Source organism: Excalfactoria chinensis, chromosome 4 (genome assembly GCF_039878825.1).
Source record: "Excalfactoria chinensis isolate bCotChi1 chromosome 4, bCotChi1.hap2, whole genome shotgun sequence".
NCBI lineage: Eukaryota > Metazoa > Chordata > Aves > Galliformes > Phasianidae > Excalfactoria > Excalfactoria chinensis.
In genome coordinates, this window is record NC_092828.1 from 5,021,312 (window position 1) to 5,042,383 (window position 21,072).

At 47.6% G+C, this 21,072-nt stretch overlaps 2 protein-coding genes across 4 annotated transcripts; one reads left to right on the forward strand and one right to left on the reverse strand.

The window, feature by feature from the left end:
* Positions 1-2,370: 2,370 nt before the first annotated feature.
* On the reverse strand, positions 2,371-10,841 carry THNSL2 (threonine synthase like 2). 3 transcript variants are annotated; one of them, XM_072335579.1, is made up of 9 exons: positions 10,781-10,841; positions 9,666-9,913; positions 8,797-8,991; positions 8,351-8,503; positions 7,645-7,875; positions 6,651-6,799; positions 4,196-4,321; positions 3,374-3,525; positions 2,371-3,253 (listed from the first exon to the last, which is right to left on the reverse strand). In XM_072335579.1, exons 2-9 carry the CDS (start codon positions 9,886-9,888, stop codon positions 2,998-3,000), a joined length of 1,485 nt encoding a protein of 494 aa, XP_072191680.1. In that variant the 5' UTR covers positions 9,889-9,913; positions 10,781-10,841; the 3' UTR covers positions 2,371-2,997. The 3 variants fall into 3 exon arrangements, with proteins under 3 accessions (XP_072191680.1, XP_072191681.1, XP_072191682.1); XM_072335580.1 differs by having other exon boundaries at positions 9,666-9,904; positions 10,781-10,824; XM_072335581.1 differs by lacking the exon at positions 10,781-10,841 and adding an exon at positions 10,597-10,656 and having other exon boundaries at positions 9,666-9,904.
* Positions 10,842-17,641: 6,800 nt separating this feature from the next.
* On the forward strand, positions 17,642-20,992 carry FABP1 (fatty acid binding protein 1). The gene is made up of 4 exons (XM_072336517.1): positions 17,642-17,708; positions 18,646-18,818; positions 20,348-20,440; positions 20,942-20,992. Exons 1-4 carry the CDS (start codon positions 17,642-17,644, stop codon positions 20,990-20,992), a joined length of 384 nt encoding a protein of 127 aa, XP_072192618.1.
* The last annotated feature ends 80 nt before the right edge of the window (positions 20,993-21,072 follow it).

The following is a 21,072-nucleotide window of genomic DNA, read 5'->3' on the forward strand; positions in this document are numbered from 1 at the left end:
GCCCCCAGGCCTGTCCCCACATTAGGGCTGGGTTGTGTGGCAGTGCATTGCCCTCTGCAGGGCACAGCAATCCTACAGCATCCCTGCATGCCGTGCTATGCCTTCCCCTCCATCCACCAGGAAGCACAGGATCATAGAATATCCCAAGTTGGAAGGGACCCATAAGGATCACTCCTGGCTCCACACAACCCAAACAGGCTTTTCCTGCCTCGAGAGCATTAAAAGATCTTCCATGGTGCCCTAGATTTGTCTACCCTATAGGATTTTTGGGAATTAAACCCCCTTCCAGCTCCTGCATAGGACACTATCACCAACAGGATGCTTCAGGGATGATATAGGAGAAAGGAGACCTATTCACCATGCAGTGTTCCCTTCCTGCTTGCAAACAAAGCTCAGTGGGACCCCTCACCCATGCGTCCTGCTGCTCCTGGCCAGCTGGATTTGCAACCTTTCTCTTGGATGCAGACCTGCCTGCAATTTCAGGCCTCTCCCCCCTCACAGGGTGGCTTAAGTTATGATTAAGAGATAAATTACAGCAGGGCAGTTGGCCCTGTCTGAGAACCACAAGGTTTGGGGAGGTGGCTATTAGAGGTGGTGGAGTCCAACCCATATAACATGCAACAAAATGGAAAGACCTGCTGATGGTGGGGGTCAGATGGCATTGAGGGGGAGGGTAGAGGGGGGTCAGTTGTCACCATCACTGCCATCATTAATTAAAGGTGGCAATGCACTGGAACAGGTTGCCCAAGGAGGCTGTGGATGCCCCATCCCTGCAGGCATTCGAGGCCAGGCTGGATGTGGCTCTGGGCAGCCTGGTCTGCTGGTTGGTGACCCTGCACACAACAGGGGGTGAAACCAGATGGTCATTGTGGTCCTTTTCAGCCCAGGCCATTCAGTTATTCTACAAAAAAGCCAGCACCAGGAGCAAGTTATTGCCAAGGCAGGGGCTGCATTTTCACTCCAGTATGAAACCCTTAGCTGCATTTGTGGCATTATTTTTAAACACCTCATTCTGGGGATGGAGGCGGCCTTGCTGGAGGCACAGATCCCTTCTCTCCCACTGGCTTTGGATGAGAAGCAAGCAGCGGGTGGTGAAGAGCCAAGGGAAAAGCTGCCTTGGCATGGCAGCTTGCAGCCCAGGCTATGCTCCCTGCTCTCCCCACATACTCTGCAACCCCCCGTGCTGATTTACTTCAACAGCATTTTCTTTTACCCCACTAAATGCCACTAAAACATCAGATTAACCCTCCCATTACAGGCCTTCCTTTGATGTCAATGGGGAATTTTTATTATTATTATTATTATTTTTTTTTTTTTTCTATGGCAAAAGGGGATTTTTCCCCCCTGGTGTAATTATTCCCTTATTTTTTTTCTTTCCCTTTTTAGGCACAAAAGAATCCTGCCAGATGCATGGCTTGTGGAGGCAGCTCCCACATGAGGTATTTATATATTTATATGTATATGATGGGAACGTGGTATTGAAAGTCCTGAAGTTTCAGTCTGAAGATAAGGGGAATTTCCCATTTCCTATTTCTTTCAGTGGAAATTGCCCTGGAAGAGCCTGCAGCGAGATTTGGACCAAAAAGCTGAGAGATACAGCACTAGAATGTAGTTCCAGTGGCTGGCACCCCTATAATAACCATACCCAGGGGACACATCCACTATTTAATACTAACACTGAACAAGTTTGTGTAGCCGGGATGATTCCTAAAAGCAGATTCACTCCAGCCCTGGGTTCACTTCCAGCAGTTATGGAACAGAGGCATTTACTGCTTTGAACATTCTAGGCTATTAAACATGAGTTAACCCAAGGGCAGTGCGTTGCTTTGAAAGGTGTGCGCTGCTGTGAGGTCGATTCCAGCTCAGATCCCTGATCCCATGCTGTTTTTTCTCATCCACTTTACCATAAAAACCCACCCGTTTCTGCCCTTCATGTTTGCAATGAGCGTTTAAATCTTTGCCTAAGCTCTGGGAAGTGGAAAAGCTCTGTGAGCAGCACACGAACCTCCTCTCCAAAGTGCAAACAAGAACCCTGTAATCCAGCACAGCACAACTTTACAGGATACAGCTTCCAGAAGTGCCCAGTTCCTATCTTGGTGCCCAAAGATGGTATCAAAGATGTCACAAGTCCTTGCAATGGCAATTCTGCTTCCTAGAATGCTTTCACCCTGCAGCTCCATCCTTGCCTGCATGTGCACCACGAGCATCTGAAGCCCCATCTATGTACACTCCAGAACCCAGCAGGTACCACAGACCTCTTGGCGTGATCCCATTCTCAGGGAGGTCTGGGAACCCCTTCTCCTCACACTGCCCTCATGCTCTCTGGGGCTGCTGTAGGATATACCCAACTGCTAGATGCCATCCATGCAAACAAAGTAAAACAAAACACAGGAATCAATGCAATAGAATCGTAGAACGGCTTGGCTTGGGAGGGACTTTAAAGCCTATCCAGCCACAACCCCTGCCATAGGCTGGCTGATACCCACCAGGTCAGGCTGCCCATGGCCCCATTCAACCTGGCCTCAAGCACCTCCAGGGATGGGGCATCCACAAACCCTCTGGGCAGTGTTCCCATGCCTCAGCAACCTCTGAGCAAAGGATTTCCTCCTAATACCTAACCACAAAGGCTTGACAGTGACACCCAGCATTGCTCTTCCTGGTAGGTCTGGAACAAGAGGGACAGAATCACTGAATGATATTCAAGTGGGTGATGATTGTGGATAATTTTAAGGGCGCTTTCTGTGATGGCTAACAATGATGAGACAAACATGTTTCTTTTGCATTTAAATCAGTATTCATGACTTCATAGGAAAAAAAGGGAATACAATTGCAGAGTTCTTTTGTGAAAAATTAAAGCGCCTAAAAATTCAGTGTCAAAATACGTTCCTACTAGTGATTAATTGCACAGAAAGTGAAGGCTTCTATCCCAGGGTAACAAGGGACTCTGGGGAAAGGAAATGAGCCCTGGGGGGCATCATCCAGCCACATTCCTAAAGCTCACGCCTGTCCATTGACACCCTGCAGTCCCGAGGGGGGCAGACCAGCACCCCGTTTCCCCCACAACTGCTCCACAGCTGTGATGCGATCCCGGAGCACTTGTGTCCAATCCTCGCCTTGCTGTAGGACAACAAACCGGGTCTCCATCTCCTTTAGGGCAGTGATTTCAGGAGGGATTTGGGGAACCAGGCCAGCTCGCAGCACAGCATCCTGAAATTTGGCAGCAGAGGCTGGAGCCAAACAACACCGGGGTGTGCTGAAAAGGAAAGCAAGCCATCTTTTGATGTCAGACCCAAGCAGAGGAGCAAGCTGGAAAGTGATGTGCTGGTCCTTTGACACAACTGACCCACACACCTGTCCCCATGCAGGACCTTACCCACTGGCACAGCTGTCCAGATGTGAGTAGTGGTAGTGAGCAGCCACAGCCGAGTGTGGGCACAGCAGGTAGCGATTCTCCTCCCAGCAGCGCTGCATGGCTTGCACGATGTCCTCATCAGAGGCTGAGCATGAGCGCAGGGTCTCCGAGACCTACAGCAAGGGAAACAAAGGTTTGCATTGCACACCATCACCTCACGTGTTCCTTTCAATTGAGTTGATGCCATGGGCACCCAGCAAAGCAGTAACAGGAAGGCTGGAAGTAGCAATTGGAGTGGGGGTTTCCCCCCATGTAATCAAGACACAGGATGTCTGCTGCAGCTGGATGAAGGTGCTGCTGGAAATGAACCCACAGTTCAGTCCACCCTGGCCTGACTCACTGCACAGCTAATGCAGGCACTGGAGTGGCCAAGAAGGGGTGATTTCATACCCTATCTAAAAAACTGTAGGTGTTTTTATCTAAAGGTTTTGTTATTGTTGTTGTTGTTTTAACATCTCTATGCCCATGCACTGATATAAAGCTCCTCGAAGGTTTTAGTTTGAAAAGTCTCCCAAAAATGTGATTATTTTTTTATTCTGAAAATGGGTCATAGAGTCATAGAATCACAGAATGGCCTGGGCTGAAAAGGACCACAATGATCATCCAGTTCCAACCCCCTGCTATGTGCAGGGTCACCAACCAGCAGACCAGGCTGCCCAGAGCCACATTGAATGCCTGCAGGGATGGGGCATCCACAGCCTCCTTGGGCAACATGTTCCAGTCAAAACCAACTGGAAACAGTAAATCTCCTTCCAGACAGAGGAATGGACATGAAGGACTGACCTTTCTGTGCAAACCCTCCGGCAGCTTCAGGCTTTTGGACACAGTGAATTGTTCCATCAGCGTTTTTGTCAGGTGGCTGTCAGAGCCTGAGAGCAGCCAGAGGATCCTCTCCACATTGTAAGGCTCCTGGGATGACAAGGGTACATGTGAGCAGTGGAAATGAGAACATCTGTCTCAGGGTGAGAGCAGCTGTATGGATTCTCGGATGTCTAATTTGGGGTGAGGCCCTGTTGCACCTTTTTCTTGCTGGTAGGCTTTGTGCCTTCTCCCTGCACACCTACATCCCCAAGCTCTCTTTGGGAACTCAATGTCCTTCAGACTCCTGACCTGTATGAGTAGTCTGGCAGTGACCATCAGATTAAAACAACTTAATGAGGGGACAACTGATAAACTGACAGCGAGACCACATCTGTATGATCACCTTGAGGAAACCAAGCTAATAACATGCTATGTATTTAAGAACCAGAAATATACAGTGGTTTTCTGAGTGCTGCAGATGCTGCTGTGAATCACACAGCTCCCATGTTACTTAATGAGACACTCAGCTCCCTGCAGGGCTGACCGATAATCTTTATAAACATATGAGGAACATATAGGGCCTGACTGGACTGTACAGCGATGTAGCAATCAGCGTTGCAACACTGCAGCAAAACTCAGTGCAATACCAGACAAAAGGGTCCCAAATGGATCTCACTTCTTGCTCTTTCATTCCCATGTGCTCAGAAACACTGAGCAATGTTCAGCTGGGTAGTTTGACCAAGATATACTGTAGGAATAGACAGTAGGAGGGACACCAGATACAAAGTCCTCATCACATCTCTAAAATTCCTGCTCTGTTGCAGCTAAGTGCTGGCTTTAAATGAGTTCTATATACCTGACAGTGCCTATGACCTCTTGTCTCTCCCCATCCTGTCCTACCTTGGCAAGTCATCAGGACTTACTCAGCCTTTGATGTCCTTATCTGGGTGGCTTACAGCTCCATTCCTGTTCTACATCTTCCCACCATCATCTTCCACTGCCTTCAGCCTGTAATCTTCATTGCAGTTTGGGTGTTGCCTGCCCTTTGCTTTAGGCTGTCCCCTGGTTTAGGCTGTCCTGACCCAGGTGTCCTGAGAAACTACATCTTAGCACGCTTGGACTTTGATGACCTGCTACCAGAGGTGCCTCCAGCACCATCCTCCTGATGCCTCTTCTGTACCCCTTTCTGCTTTTCCCACTCCCAGAAGTTTCCCTTCCACCTCCATCCATTTCATCCTATGCTTTCCACTGCTACCTAGACCCAGCCAGTCTGGGCTAGGCCAGCAGTGGAAGCCTTGATCTTCACATTATCCATCTCTGTGGTCTGTTTTTGTCCCATGCTACCCAGGACACCTGGGTCCACTTCGGAGGATCACGCTGAGAACTGCTCTCAAGGAAAGTTTTGGCTTGTGGACATGAGCTCAGTTGTGCTGTCTGACTTCAGACCCAGAAAATGAATCCCTTGGTTGGCTTCTGATGCTGAAAGTCACAGCATGCCCTGTGATTCTCTTGGAATTGCTCCTTAAAGGGGTCATTCACACTATAAGCTCCGCTACACCTTCATCTTTCCAGTTGGTCACTGGCTGGAGACTGCAGAAAAGGCAACTAAAATGGAGAGAGAGCCCCACATATTCATGCTTTGGGAGGAACTTCAAGCTGCAGGTCAGAGCAGCCCAGTGATGGGAGAAAATAGCTTGCTCTCTGCAGAACACAGCATTCCTCCATGCTCCCAAGTCCTCCCGCTGTGTTTGAACAGCACTTGGAAAATTCTAGTAGCTTAAGGCCACGGTGATACAACACCAAGTATTTCAGACCTAGGTCACTTGTTTGGAAGCAGCTCCAATCCCTGTGGATCACAGGGTAGGTATGAAAGAGTATTTGCTGTTATTATTTCCTGGTATTTGTCTCCAGGCACCTTTCTGTCCCTCCATGACTTTTTATTTCTGATGCCTTTGCTTGCTGGGACTTGTTTTGCTCTGTACAAACTGCAGACAGCCATAGATGAGGCATTTCTTCAGGGCTACTCCAGCTTCTTTCCTTCTTCTCTTGCTCCTATTGGAGCCTTCCAGAAGCACCAACAGAAACCTTTGGACATGACAGGATTTATACTTTTCTAAGTGTCACAGAGGTTTTGAGAAAATGGCCCTTTCTTTCCAAGCCTGCACATAGCAAATCTCCAGAAACCCAACATTTGGCAACAAAGATTACCAAGGAGAGCCTTGAAAAGTATGGGAGAAGGTGGTGTTTGATGTATTTCAGCTCAGCTATATATGCAGCATAAATGCTAAGTATGATTCTCACCTCCCAGTGCATCACTAAGAGGCAGTGCCAGTGGCAGAATTACAGTCTTATAAACCAGGTATAGCAAACTACAAGGAAAAAAAACCTAAAAATGTGCACGTTTGTTATCTTCCATTTGTTCCAATTCATTATCTACCTGGATATCCATGGCTGATGCTAACGTAGCCTTCACACGACCTGAGAGTGAGAAATCTCCATCTTTAACAGTCCTGTGAATGATGTCATTGCTGTTAACCGCAGCAACCAGCTGAATTGGAAGACCCATTTTCTGGGCAATACAGCCAGCTAGAAACAACAGTGAAAAAAATACATGCATATTTGAGAAATAAATATTAAAAACGGACTGAACAAAGAAGCGTCTGGGTAAGCTGGTTGAGCATCCGAAGTTCAGAAGTGAGCATAAATGACAATCCCTAATAAACCTTGAGATATCTATCTTAAATGCCTTTGGTAGAGCCCCATATTGTAAAATCCTAGGACACGATGTGTCTCCTGGCAAAGCAGACCACTGAACATGTCTGGATCTGCAGATGGATAGGCAGGAGACTGAGAGGTCAGACAGGTGCCACTCAAGCAAAAGAGATGAAGTTTGGGGGTTCTTGCAGATTAATACTGCCTCAGATGGGCAGCCTGGAAATACAGCGAAAGCTTTTGAGTGCATTAAATCTTCATACCACTGCTGTGTGTCTAATTCAGAATAGAGGTAATCAAGGACTCACAATGAAAGGGATTAGGCAAAATTAGGAGTGGTTCTCTTAACAGCAGTATCTAAATCAGGTAAGACAAGGGAGAACTTCCCACCTCTATTGAAGTCTTACTTGGGAAACCAGAGCCACAGTATTTTCCCTCTTTTCTGGATCAAACATGTTCTGTCCTTTTCCAATGTGTCCACCCTCAAGATAGCTACAGTCATCATTAAAGGGTGGGTTCAGATTTTCTGCACCTTGCGAATCATCAGTGACACTTGAATGAGTAATAACCAGACATGAGTAATAAAATATAAGTGGCTCTGAAGAAATCCTACCAGAGAGTGGGTGTTTTGATAAATAGCAATGGCCAGCATTTGCAAAACATTTTCAGGTCACGGAGCACTCTCTCTCTCTTCCCTAACCCATCTTTTCTCCCTTCACCTGTGACATTTCCTCCCCCTCCTGTTGGCACAACAATTTCCACCACTGGCAGTGGGCTGCTATCCAGGGTCGGGGCGCACTGGAAGTAAGCGTAGAAGTAGTGAGCAATCTGCACCATAATCCTCGACCAGTTGACTGAATTCAAGCTCATCACGTTGTTCCTTCTGGCAAAATCGACATCAGCAAACACTTCCTTGATAGGCTCATCGATTTCATCGCTGTTCCCATGAACTGTCAGAAAGAGAAAGGAAAGGGTAGATGTGCCGACATCGGTGCATCAGGCTCAAAGCATTTCTGCTCAGAAATAGGCCCAGACTGAAGCTGCTGCAGCCAGGATTGTCCTGAGTTGTCTGTCTGTCTCGGGGGCTGCTTGAGTTGGGGTTACTTAAACCATAAAAGTGAGGGGAAAAAGAGGTGGGTCACCCCTTCATCCTTTTAGTTTCAAGAAACAGTGTTCAATTCAGTGCAAGTAAATGGAGACGGCTATAACGTGAGGCCAGGAGAAGAGATAGCCTGGAGCCACTCGGTCATCAAACTGGGGACACGTGCTAAGAGCCTCTCCTTCGCAAGACAGCAGAGCATATTGACTGTGATGGAAATGACCCAGCTGGCTGCAGCAGCAAATGCAGCAGCCCCTGGAGACATTTAGGGTCACAATTTCAACACAGCAGGGCCACAACACGGACAATCCTACAATAATGCCAACCAACAAAGACGTGGACATTGTCTTCAATGACGGTGGTCATCTGAAGTTCCTGTATCTGGGTGCACAACCCTTTGGGTAGCAGAACAAAGATGTCCACATTCTTCTGCCCTCTCACACTCTCAATTGCTGAGCTCCCCGTGTCTCCTGAAGTCCCTGTTTTAAAGCAACGAAGAAACAAGCAATGCAAACTTTGCATTGCAACGAAGAAACAAGCAACGCAAACACCGGTCAAAATTGCATCACCAGACTTTAAGAAAAAGATGTGAAGATGCCCCATGAGATACTTTGGGTTAGAGGAGCCTCCTTGGCATTGACCAAATCCCTCACCAGCCACCCATGAGGCAATACCACTACTCCGGGGCATCCACATGGCAGGCTGTAGGATGATGGCTCTCAAGGCAAAGACCTGCCCAGAAGCTTTACCCCCTTCAAAGAGAAATACTCACCCACCAGAATAGTGACATGCTTCTTCTTTTTCTCCAAGAAATACTGTAAAAACTGCCCAGTGCAGGACAAGGACAGATCCTTGAAAGCGTAAGTAACCCCATGCCAGAGCTCCAAAACATTGAGCCCATCCTTCAGCCTGGACAGATGGACGATATCCTTGTGTCTGAACTTGCTGAAAGCCCTGTCAATCAGATCTAGAGGAAAAACAGTTGAAAGTGCAGTCAGAATAGGGACAGGATAACTTTTCTTATCCGTGGTTGCCTGCATCTGTGCTCTGTGTTCTCCTGAGAAACACAGACAAAGACTCTCTATTGCTGGAGAGGTGACATATCCAAGAAGTTGTTCTTAGCTATTAGGAGAAAGCCAGCCAAGCTCCATTGCCTTCAATAGCTCTACAATGAAGAGCTCTAGAGGAAGCCTGACACAGCCAAAGCAAACTGTTAAATCACAAAATAAAGGAAAACTAAACTCGTATCATTAGCACAGTTGACAGAGAGGTTGTAGCTGCCCTCTGGTGGAAAGGATTACAAAACATTACAAATGGAATCACAGCATGGAGAAGCTAACAGCCACTGACAGGAAGATAAGGTTTGGTGCTAGCACTGCACTCCCCCAGCAGTAAGCAGGGCCACAGCATTAGCAATTGCTACTGCATTCACCGCAGTCCCCATGTGCATGCAGGGTACACATATTCCAAAAGTTAACAAGCCTCAGCAAGGTGATAGAGCAAAGAGCAGAGTAAAGGTCAGGCAGTAGCACAGCAGGCTCCATCTTCTGGGCTCTGTGAAGATGATTAAGCTAAGGCAGCATCCAAGCATCCCAAAATCCTCATAGGCATCTCTGCAAGCAGCTCCCACTTGATGCTCACCGCTAAGCATGCTATGTGGGATCAGCTCAGGCTTGACAAAGAGGAAACATATCTCCTTCACCAGCTCAGGGTAGGAGAGGCTGCTCCATTGCTGCAGTGTGGACCTGTCCAGCGAGGGGATGCAGCTGGGCATGAAGAGCCCACCATCAGGTGCATAGCCAGAGAAAAGGGCTCCCTCGAAGTCCACGGCCGCCGTGCCTCCCCGTGTGCTGATGTACTCCATCGGTGCTGGGTGGGCACTGTGATCACTGCCAAAGGCATGGATTATCTGCTCTGCTGGGAGCATTCAAACCGACCCTCAAATATCTCCCATGTAAACACACAGGGCTGCAGGATGGTATTGCACGGGGTTCTGTGAGCAATTGGGTTTGCACCACAGTGGCTGGGCTGTGAGCTCACATCCAGCTCTGCCTGTGCCCTTCTCACCCCACCATGGACATGTCTCTGCCGGTCAGGCACTGTGAGGGCACCTGATGGGCCCTGAGGGCTGGGTGCAAAAGTTGGAGCTTTAAGATAAAATTATTTAAGAAATTAAAAAAAGAAGGAAATGGGAGAGTTGACAGTAAGGGGAGGGATGGGAAAAAAGGAGAAAAAGGGAGGGACAGGAGGAGGAAAGGGGGGGAAAGAGAGGGAAAGGGAGGGGAAGTGAAGGAGATAAAGAGGGAAAAGGGGATAAAGAGAAAGGAGGGAAGGGGTGGAAATGTGGGGGGAAAAGAGGGGAAAGGGGGGTAAATAGAGAGGAAAAGGGGGGTAAATAGAGAGGAAAAGGGGGAGGAGAACAGGGAGAAGAAAAAAGGAGGAAAGTTAAGGGGGAAAGGAGAGGAGAAAAGGGAGAAGATCATTCTTCTGGAGCTGCCTGATTTGTTTTGAGGGCGTTAAACCAAGGACAGGATTTAACCCAAAGGCTGACCATACAGCAAACCTCCAGGACCTGTTAGTTTGTTTTTTGCGGGGGAGGGGCGAAGCCTGCCGGCCTTCCTCAGCCAGAACATTTCTTTCCTTCTTCAACCTTCCCACCATCTCTCCTTCCAATAACCCATCCCGGTTCCTCCCCCCGCTCCCCGCCATCCCCTCCGGGCCCACACGGCTCCGCTCGGCCCCGCGGCCCTCCCCACCTCCGCGCTGCGGCTCCGGGCCTTCCCGGGCCTTCCCGAGCCCTTTGCCGGCTCCGCCCCGAGCTGTGGAGGCGGGTCGGGTCGGGTTGTCCGCTGTCATTGCTCTTTAAGGGCAGCTCAGGCTTCGATCAGTGGTGAAACAACCCCAGGGCCTGCCATGGGGACGTGGGCCGCTCACCTCAGCCGGCCCCAGGACGCAGGGCAAACCCTACACTGCCAGCAGGCCTCCGTGTGTTTAATTCTCTGTTGTATTTCTGGAAGGTAAAGGAGCCTTCCATACACCCTCAGGTTAGTTATGAATCCCTTGGTTTTGGGGTTCATACAGAGCACGCTGTGAGCAGGAGGAAGAAAATCCACACAAGCTGATGGCTTGTGTTAGCAATGCAATGCAATTTAATTCTATCCACATGCATCTGATCATCTTCACAAGGTGCCCTGCAGAGTCACCCTGGTGGGTCCTCACCTCTTCCACCACCACCAGACGCTTTGAATTAGCAGCATGGGATTCATTAAGAATGAGATTAATAATCAGCTGCAGCAACAGAAGAAGAGCTGGGACATGAAAAAGCCTGAGCATGCCAGGTGCCTCTGTGTTTTTGGACTTGGACCCTGTCTGTCCTTTGCACTTCATGGCTGCTCGGCTGCTCTTTGGACCTGAGAGAAATCAGCTGTTTGCAGGCACCGGCTAAAGCTGCTGTGTTGTTTTTCATTTGTTTTGTTTTTTAACGTTGCATCAGTTTTTATCCCTCTGAACTGGATCTCCTCAACCTCACAGGAGAAAGCAGAAGGGCATATGCAGCAGTGAGAGAGGCAGAGCTGCGGAGCACAGATACATCACTGGATGGCAGCAAAGCCTCACAGCTACGAAGGAGGTGCTCAAGCGCAGCCTTGTCCTGGTTGTTCCCACCCTCGCTCACTGCCCTTCACCCTCACTGCACCCAAGCCGTGTGTGCTTAGCTGGGATTTCTGGCAGCAGAAAGGAACGCCTCCCAATGGGCTCCAATGGGTCGAGGAAGAGGAGAACAGGAGATGTCTTGCAGCAGGAGGCCAGACTATGGAGCTGGGTGGCCAACACAGGGGCTCACTGGGGTGTAAAGATGTCCAACATCATCACCCCATCTTCTCCCTGAAGGTTCTGGGGGGTTTATCACCCTCCATTCAGCACAGTCTCTCCTCTCAGTGGTCTCTGGAGCCTACAGTCGGGGCGAGACTCAGTAAAGGACTCATGGAATTACTCCAGCTCACAACCAAGACCAAAAAGTGTTGAATTCATTCAAAAAAAAACAACAGTAAACCACAATGGCACAGTGCTTACTACTCTGTATGTCCCCCCTCTCAGACACAGAAGTATGAACTGTCATAGAGGAAGCAAGGAGTTTTCAGGTAGAACCTGTAGGGTTTGGGCCAGAAATCAAAGTAATTCATTTCTGCTATTCTCACTATAGCATGTTGAGGTTTGGGATCCATGGCAGGAAGGACAGAGAAGGATGCAGAGCGTCTGCAAATGCATGGGCAAGTTTGATCTTAGATGCATTTCTTCCAGCTTCAGGTCAAGGAGATATGACTCAAGAAAGGAGTCACAGTGCAAGAAGCTGTTCCTTTGTTCATAGAATCATAGAATGGCCTGGGTTGAAAAGGACCACAGTGATCATCCAGTCCCAACCCCCTGCTATGTGCAGGGTCACCAACCAGCAGACCAGGCTGCCCAGAGCCACATCCAGCCCGGCCTTGAATGCCTGCAGGGATGGAGCATCCACAGCCTCCTTGGGCAACCTGTTCCAGTGCGTCACCACCCTCTGGGTGAAAAACCTCCTCCTGATATCCAACCTAAACCTCCCCTGTCTGAGTTTAAACCCATTCCCCCTTGTTCTATCACTATCCACCCTCTGTAAACACCCGTTCCCCCTTCTGTTTAAATGCTTCCTTCAAATATTGGAAGGTGTTGAGGTGAATTTGGTTCTTTCCCCCTTTTTCTACATCTGAAACCCATTAATCTAAATGGTAGCTATCTCACTTGACATGAGATAAGATTTCTCCACGTAACAACTTCTGTTCCAGTGTACAAATGTGTAACCATACACTTTTCCCCCCACACCCATGGTGGTTTTACAGTGCAATGAGCCGCCACCATGTCGGCCCTTTCACCATGGGTAGGTGAGGCGCTTCCCCACCACAAGGTGGTTTACAGCAGGCTCAAGGACATCCATGTTGTACTTTGGGTCTTGTGGATCAAAGTGCAGAACCCAACTGTAACAGTAGAACAGGAAGGGAGCGTGAGGTTGGGGTTGTGCAATGGTCAGTTCCACGGGGAGACACTGAAAATGCTCTTTCCAAGAGAAGGTTATGCAACGCAGTCCAACTCAGCCAAAGGTTACATTGAACACGCTGGCCAAATTTTATCTCAAGAACTGCAGTCAGGATGTGGGTTCTATCACTGCCCTCCAGGAAAGAAGAGGAATGAGGATAAGGAAAGTGCTGGGGTAGGTGCACAGCTACAACACTTTATCAGCTTTCCCAGGTGACTTTGGGAAAGTTTCTCAGTCTCTGAGCACTTCATCATGTATAAAGCATGGATACCTGCGCTTATGGAGGTACTTTGAATAAAGTAAGTGTGGCAGAATCACCAAGCAGGACTGTATGGAATAGGTTGTCCAGAGAGGCTGTGGATGCCCCATCCCTGTAGGCATTCAAGGCCAGGCTGGATGTGGCTCTGGGCAGGCTGGTCTCCTGGTTGGTGACCCTGCACATAGCAGGGGGTTGGAACTGGATGATCACTGTGGTCCTTTTCAACCCAGACCATTCTGTGATTCTGTGATTCTATGTATTTCAGGCTTTGTCTGAAGCTCTGGCCTTGTGATCACCATGGTTCTTTCTCATGCAGTGTCTCCCTAGCCATGAATCTGCTGAAATTTGGATGCTGTCAGACCCCGCACAGCCTCCCAGCAGTGTCATGCCTCAGCCTGGTTTGTTCACTGTTCTTTATGTCTTTGCTTTCCTCCTTTGAAGAGCACTATTTGCTAGGGGAGGCTGTGGGAGTTTGTTTGTTTGTTTACATTCGTTTTAAATATACACTGTAGTTCTGTGTTTGGCTCAGACCAAGACAGAAAAGCAGACCTTTGCTATTGTGCATTCACTTTGCAGCATGAAGACTTAAGTGCAGGTACCAGAGAGGATCATCATAATCTGTGAGGCTCCTGGGTGTGGGACAAGAAGTAAACTGCTCTGACAGGGACATAAAAGCCATTTCAAGGACAGGGACATCAACATAGTGCACACAGAATCATAAACTAGTAGAATAATTAAGGTTGGAAATGAGTTGTACATCAGGACTCACGTGCAAATGGCAGGGCACGCAGACACACAGGTTCCTCCTCCTGCTTGTACGGGCCTGAGAAGCTCTCCCTGACTAATTTGCAGCTGTTCACTGTTCAGACATTAAATGAGCCACTTTGCTTGATAAATCAGGATCAAGGAAAGCATGAGCCAGTTGCAGAGGTGAGCATCATCTCAGACTGACAAGCAGGTATCCCTCTAGGATGGAGTACACCCAATCACCTGTAGGCACTCTGATGCTGCTGCTCTTTGCCTCCCAACATGCAACTCTCCACTTGGTCAGATGAAGGTTTGCTTATCCACACTGTATTCTAGGGGCTATTCATACACTCAGATCTCATACAGGGACATCTGCACTGCAAATGTGCGGTGGGATGAAATGAAAGGCATTTTCCATCATTTAAAAGCTCACCGGCTCTTCCAGATCATCCTCACTAATGGCTAATGACTCCATTTCTCTCTCAGTGTTTTCTTTCCACGTGCTGACGTAAACTTGGTCCATAAGCAACGAGCATAACTTTCAGTCCCAGTCCCTTGGCTCTATAAACTAAGTGGTGGGATGAAGGACAGCCCCATCCCCATTGGTACCCACAGCAGTAATCAGCTCTTCTCTAAGCTCTGCTACCCGAGTGATCATTGGCAAGCAGAGCTAAGACATTTCATACTATCCATGGAAATCTTTGCCTTACTCTTGAAGAAGAAATGCTGGGCTTTTTCTTCCTTTGGATCAAAGGTCTGAAGAGGACATGGCTGATGACAAGGGCCAAGGGCCTCTTCCTCTTTACTTCAGCATTAATAGGAAGTTTTATCAAGCGGCAGTGCTTTGTGCAAGCCATCATTTTCAGCAGTCTTATCGAGGCTCTGATATTGGCTTATCTAATCTAAAACAATATGAACTGGTGCTTGCATATCTACAGCTTGAAAGGTACAGCTTGGAGCCAGCCAGCCTGGTCCTGGTTCCATTAGACCATCAAGACAGTTTTATAAAGAGAAAAAGCTGGGAAAGGTGCCACATTTAATCTTAGTGCTGTCTTGGCAATGGAACCCAATGAAAACTTTGTGGATGTGAGGACAGAGAGTTAATTGCCACGGAAGCATCTTTTCCTGTCCTGTCCGAACTTTTAAAGCAATGCAGCCATGTGGCCAACTTAAAGAAACCTTTGTTCCTGAAATGGGAAATAAGCGGACCAAAGATGTGAAAACTGGGCAGCAGACCAAGTTCCCAGGTGCAAGCACAACAAAAATAGAGATGATCCAAGGAATAACATGGCTTGAAATAGAGGGAAACTCGCATGGGAAGCCATAGTTGATGAGACTGTTACCAAGCCCTTTGAATAATGGCTGTGGGTTTTGAGATACCCAACTGGGTTTGCATGACAGGAAGCTGTGATTCAATCAGCAACAGCTTAAATTAGAACTATGGCTCAAAATGGAGTAGGCAGAGACCCTGAGATGCACCATAGCATCCAAGTGACCGAGAAGCAGTGCATGTAAGAGGGTGTTTTCCCATCGCCCTGGCAGACAACGTGTGAAAATGTTCACAGTTCATGGGAGCTGAGAATGGGAATCCAAGGAAGGGCTTGAAGGAAGGTGATAAAAGCCTGCAGCTGCTTCGAGGGCAGCTCTATGGTTATGGCAGATGATACAAGAGTCACCAGCCAACTGGAGCCTGCAGTGCAGCAGGCCCAGCACTGCCAGGCGACAGAAGGGATTGTCCTGCTCTCCTTTGCCTGGTGCAGCCTCACTCAAGCAGTGTGTGCAGGTTTGGGCACCACAACATAAGAAGGACATGAAACTATTAGAGGGGATCCAAAAGAGGACTGCAAAGATGGAAGAGGGTCTAGAGGGCAAGACATAAGAGGAGTGTCTCTGGAAAATTAGAAATCTCATGTTTTAAGATATCCCATATTCTGGTGGAGAGATGTACATACATTTTGAACTTTGCTATTGAGATTAAGTTTATCTCACCTGCCGTTTGCTTAGCAAGCCTGTCTAGGTAATAATTACCCTGGCCAAATTTAATTCAATAAAGGTTTCTTCTTTCTTCTTCTTCGTTTTTTTTTAGAGGAACTTTATAATTTCTTTAGTAGGAGAAACTGAAAACCACAGGGAATGAAGTGAGAAATCCCCATGGGAATTCATTCAGCTCAGATAGTCTGGACATCTCCCATCAAAGGGAAAAAAGAGAATGTGGCTATTGAGGACTCTGATGGTAGTTGGTAGAAATGGGCAGCTTGTGAGAGGTTTCACCCCACTTCAAATGTAAGCTGTCTTCTGCAGGTATCATCTCCTCCTTTAATATGAGATACACCAGTATGCTCCCAACTGCAGTCTATGCAGTGGAGTATGAATCACTGCAGTCAAGGCTGGAAATGCAACCGATGGATCCTTGTTAGTATAAATTACTTAAAATTATCAGTGATCAAAAATAAAGCCTCTTTGTTTTGTCTGCAAGTGATCTGTTGGTCTTGTGTCCTTCTGAGTAACTCAGACACCCAGATGAGGCATGACAGTCACATAGAATTCTGTGGGACCAAACCTGGTGGGCTGTTCTAGATCCTTTCTTGAACTCTGGTCCCATTCGCTGTTTTAGTCTTGGTGGTTGTGTTTAATTTCAAGCTGATGTGTGTCTCCCAGGGAAAGCACAGGCCTGGGACATCTGCCCAGCACTGAGGGAAGGAATTGAGCTCAGTGAAGAGCTGCTGCTGCCCTTGTTTCTGATTCAGGATTTGAGAGAAATGCAGCTCCAAGGGTTGTTCTTCAGTACACAAATTACCGTGTCTTCTCTAGAGAAAGGACAGGAAAGGGATTTTAGTATTGGCCCCTGGTAACAGCCTTGGTTGATCGATCAGTGGTGCCACCAATCCATCCATCCATATGGATCCAAGGTCATAGTGATGGAGTGTGAATTTCAGGTTGGGCTGCTCGAATGTAAATTTGAGTCCTGTTTTTCCTTAGTGGACAATGATGGTTTTGTGATTAGTGCTACATCTGGGTTACACCGAAAACCACACTTACAAAGGACCACGAGGCATCTGCAGGAGGTTGCAAGCTACTCCTGCCAGCACACAGCCACGACTATTTGTGCCCATGCTTAAGACCCAGCACGCACAAACCAGAAACCCCATTAGTACCATTTCCAAGGGACATCATCATCTCTCCCCACTTTCTCCCTTCAGATGCACACGTGCAGACTGTAAGCTGATTAGATTAATTGCCTTGTTCCTTTTATAATTAATCTTCTTGCAATTCTTTTTCTTTTTACTGTTTGTTTATGGATGCCACGTTGCTGCCTCCATAAAACACAGGACTTTCTCTGCCCCTGCACTGTAAATCGAGGTCTCTAAGTTGTAGAGCAATTTATCACTGACCATTGCCCGGTTTTATGTTAATGTTTGAACATGGCAATAAAGGAATTACATCATTTTACCTCTGACCAACTTTAGGGCAAAAGGTCCTTATAAAACCAAGCTGTGCATACCAGCAAGGCATCTTCTCTGGTGTTGGTAGCACAGAGAGCCTTCCATCATGAGCTTCACTGGAAAGTATGAGCTCCAGTCCCAAGAGAACTTTGAGCCTTTCATGAAAGCCCTTGGTAAGTACCCGCATGCATTGTGTGCTGCTTTGCCTCGGCAGTTTCTGCTGGTATTTGGAATAGCCCAACTGTGCTGATGTGCTGCTGATGTAGACTGAAAGCAATCTATCAGATTTCCTATTTCTGTCTGTTACTCCGCAGTTGTTGTTTTCTATATATGTGTGCATGGAGATACGACCTCAAAATAGAAGGGAAAGCGTCACTCTCACTGACGGCCCGAGGTCAGGCGATGCTGGGTGTAATTTTACAGCTTGCAGGACAGTCCCAGCAGTCCCTGCAGCCATGTGCCAGCAGGCCGGGTGCTGCAACACGTGCTAAGCCAGCGGGACCTTGCTAACTTCAGGCAGTGGTAGATCTGTCCCATCAGGTTGTGAAACGTGAGAGCGAGCAGGACGCTGCTCACCCCTGCACAGCTCCAGATGCTACCATTCATCAGAAGAACAGTCAGGCTGTCTAAGTGCTTAGTGATGAAGGTGGCTGGCTCGATTTCCAGCAGGGATTCAGGAGGGGCTGCACTACCTCTGCATAGCAGTGTGCAGGAGGGGGCTGAATCTCAATTAAAAGGAAAAAAAAAAGAAGGTTTCCTCCTTCTTCCTTGATTTATTCCATTTTCTCTGCTTGCTTCTCAGTGAAGGAAGGAAAACTTATTTCTCTCTGTTGCTTGGTTGGAGAGATAGCTGTTCTACTTCTACACAACTTGCTTGCACAAGAGAGAACTCTAGTTTCCACACAAAACCCAGGAGGGCATTATTTGTTATTCCTCCTCTCCATCGGGCCCTGTGGCCATTGGGGAGCTGCCAAACTTGAGATGCTCTTCCACAATAGAGGAGAAATCCTCCAAGCTGTGTGTCCTCAGATCCCACAGTGTTCATTAGGTGGCAGCAGTTCACCCAGTGATGGCTCCAAGGTCCTCCTAACATCTCTTGTTCCTGCACAGGGCTTCCTGATGAGCAGATCCAGAAGGGTAAAGACATCAAGAGCATCTCAGAAATTGTGCAGAATGGGAATAAGTTCAAGATTACCGTCACTACTGGCTCCAAAGTAATGACCAATGAGTTCACCATTGGGGAGGAGTGTGAGATGGAGCTGCTGACAGGAGAGAAAGCCAAGGTGAGCCATCAGCTCCCCCTCTGCCCAAGCTGAGGGGTTCAGGGATATTGCATCTTATAGATTCATAGATTCATGGAATCATTGGAGTTGGAAGGCACGCTGAAAGGCTCTTCAGTCCAACTCCCCTGTGATGAACAGGGACAGCTACATCCAGATCAGGGTGCACAGAGCCCTGTCCAGCCTGACCTTGGATGTCTCCAGGGATGAGGCAACCACCACATCTCTGGGCAACCCATTCTATTCCGCCATCCCCTGCACATGGGCTAAAAGGAATGACCACATCAAGGGTATTAAATCTGACACTGGGGCAAGAGCTGGGTAATTCTCCAGCTCCTTTCTGCCTCTTGCAGTTTACATGTGTGATTTAATGCAATGGGAAGGGCCTAATAGGTGAAACCAAGCCTGTAGGTGTGATACTCACTGCTCTGCTCCTTGCAGGCCCTCTGCAAGTCTCTTAACAATAACTTTCTGAAAGTGACAGTGTATTGCTGTGTGACCTTCTGACAAACTCACACCCTGGCTTGCTGAGGTTTCCACCTCCCCTCTGCTTGTACAAGGCACCGTACATCCTCTCAGAATCTCTGCAGATAAAGCTCTGCATTCCTAAGGCTGTTTTGTTGGAAATACAGGAAGCCAGTGTTTTAATAGCTGGTTTGGAAAAGGAGGATAGAGAGGCTTTGGTAAATTCTTCTGACTGCAAAAAGTCTGAAAGATTTGAAATGAAAAGCGGTTTGCTTTGTTATGCTGCAAAACAAAACACGCTCTCCCTTAATTTTGTTGACTTAAAGGTAGCACAAGAAAGTCAGCCAATGAATCATAAACCAATAAACCTGTCCTTTTAAGTCCCAGAGGCTGTTAGCTTGCACTGCTGCTGTTTACGCTGGGTGAGATGATTTGGCAAGGTGAGGATTTATGACTCTGGAAACTTGGTCAGCTGCAGTTCCTGGACAATACTTCTCAATGATTCATGAAATGTCAAGATGGCACCGCTGGCAAAGATTGCATCTCAGCTCTACACTGGGGGAAGCTGATACTGCAGGGACTTTTGAAAGCAGGAGGAACGATCACTAAAGTAATGTCCCAGTGAGCTGGGCTCTGAGAGCAGTACTTGCCTCGGGTAGTTTCCAGCATCCCTGAAGACCCTTGAACAGAAACCAGGGGTTACAAGAAGAGTTTTACCTTCCATAAATCAGCAGCTTGAGGGCAGATGAAGATGTGCAGATGGACAAACAGATGAACAGAAACGGGTTTTGCTGTGTTATTTCTTTGAGTAATTTCAGCAATCAATCAAGGCTGCCCTGAGGGAGTCAATGCTGTCTGAAGCCTTTATAGACATGTAGTTCCCCAGGGGCAGAAGCTCAACAGACATACCCATTCAGCTGAGATCTTTCCAGCAAAAAAGTTGGAAGCAACTTGCTTCCAACAGTTTTCACAGGAGATAGTAGCAGCTCAGAACAGAAGGGGAAGGGCAGAATGCAGGGGGTGTGCAGTGCTAACATGAATGCCTTTGTCTCTTCCCTTCTTACCAGTGTATTGTTAACATGGAAGGTAACAACAAACTGGTTGCTAACTTGAAGGGGCTGAAATCTGTGACCGAACTCAACGGAGACACCATCACCCATGTAAGTGGAGAAGAGAAGGGCAATGGCTGGATTAACAGTGCAGACAGCTGCCTTCAGGGTCCAAGAGGGGCCAGGCTCTGCAAAGACTCCAGTGATGCTAGAGACCTTAAACAGGTGCTGGAGAAGAGCACATCCTTGCACTCAGGCTCTGTAGCTAAAGCTGATCAGCTGGCCAGGCAATGAAGGCATTGTTTTTGAAACAGTCTGATTCACTAAGTGCCCTCTGAGACCCTACTAGGCACTGCTGATCAAAGTTACATGTAACGAGGGCATGTTTTCAACCAGACTTATAGATTTTATAAAGAGGAGATGGGCAATTCTGATTCCAGTCAATGTCAGATTATCCTTATCTATATTGAATATATCTCAAGCTTTAATAATTTGATTTATAGATGATTAGATTGGAGATCAGCCCTGTACTGATTTGCAAGACAGGATCCTTTCCAAGTAGGGTTTGGAGCCAAGTGCAATGCAAAGCTAACAGTTTCTATTCTTTTGCAGACAATGACGAAGGGAGACCTCACCTACAAGAGGATTAGCAAGAGAATCTAGAGACCCTGCACACGCTTATCATTTTACTGTGTAAAATGTGTCCATTAAAGTAAAATTTGTATTAAAACATCTTCATAATA

Bases quoted from the DNA above. Each gene is read 5' to 3' on its own strand.
- THNSL2 (XM_072335579.1), bottom strand. From the start codon at position 9,888: ATGGAGTACATCAGCACACGGGGAGGCACGGCGGCCGTGGACTTCGAG. The intron at 8,504-8,796 runs GTGAGTATTTCT...GCTTTAAAACAG, and splicing joins GCATGTCACTATTCTGGTGG to GGACTTCAGGAGACACGGGG. The intron at 3,254-3,373 runs GTAAGGTCCTGC...TTTCCTTTTCAG, and splicing joins CTGGACAGCTGTGCCAGTGG to CACACCCCGGTGTTGTTTGG.
- FABP1 (XM_072336517.1), top strand. From the start codon at position 17,642: ATGAGCTTCACTGGAAAGTATGAGCTCCAGTCCCAAGAGAACTTTGAG. The intron at 17,709-18,645 runs GTAAGTACCCGC...GTTCCTGCACAG, and splicing joins GCCTTTCATGAAAGCCCTTG to GGCTTCCTGATGAGCAGATC. The intron at 18,819-20,347 runs GTGAGCCATCAG...CCTTCTTACCAG, and splicing joins TGACAGGAGAGAAAGCCAAG to TGTATTGTTAACATGGAAGG.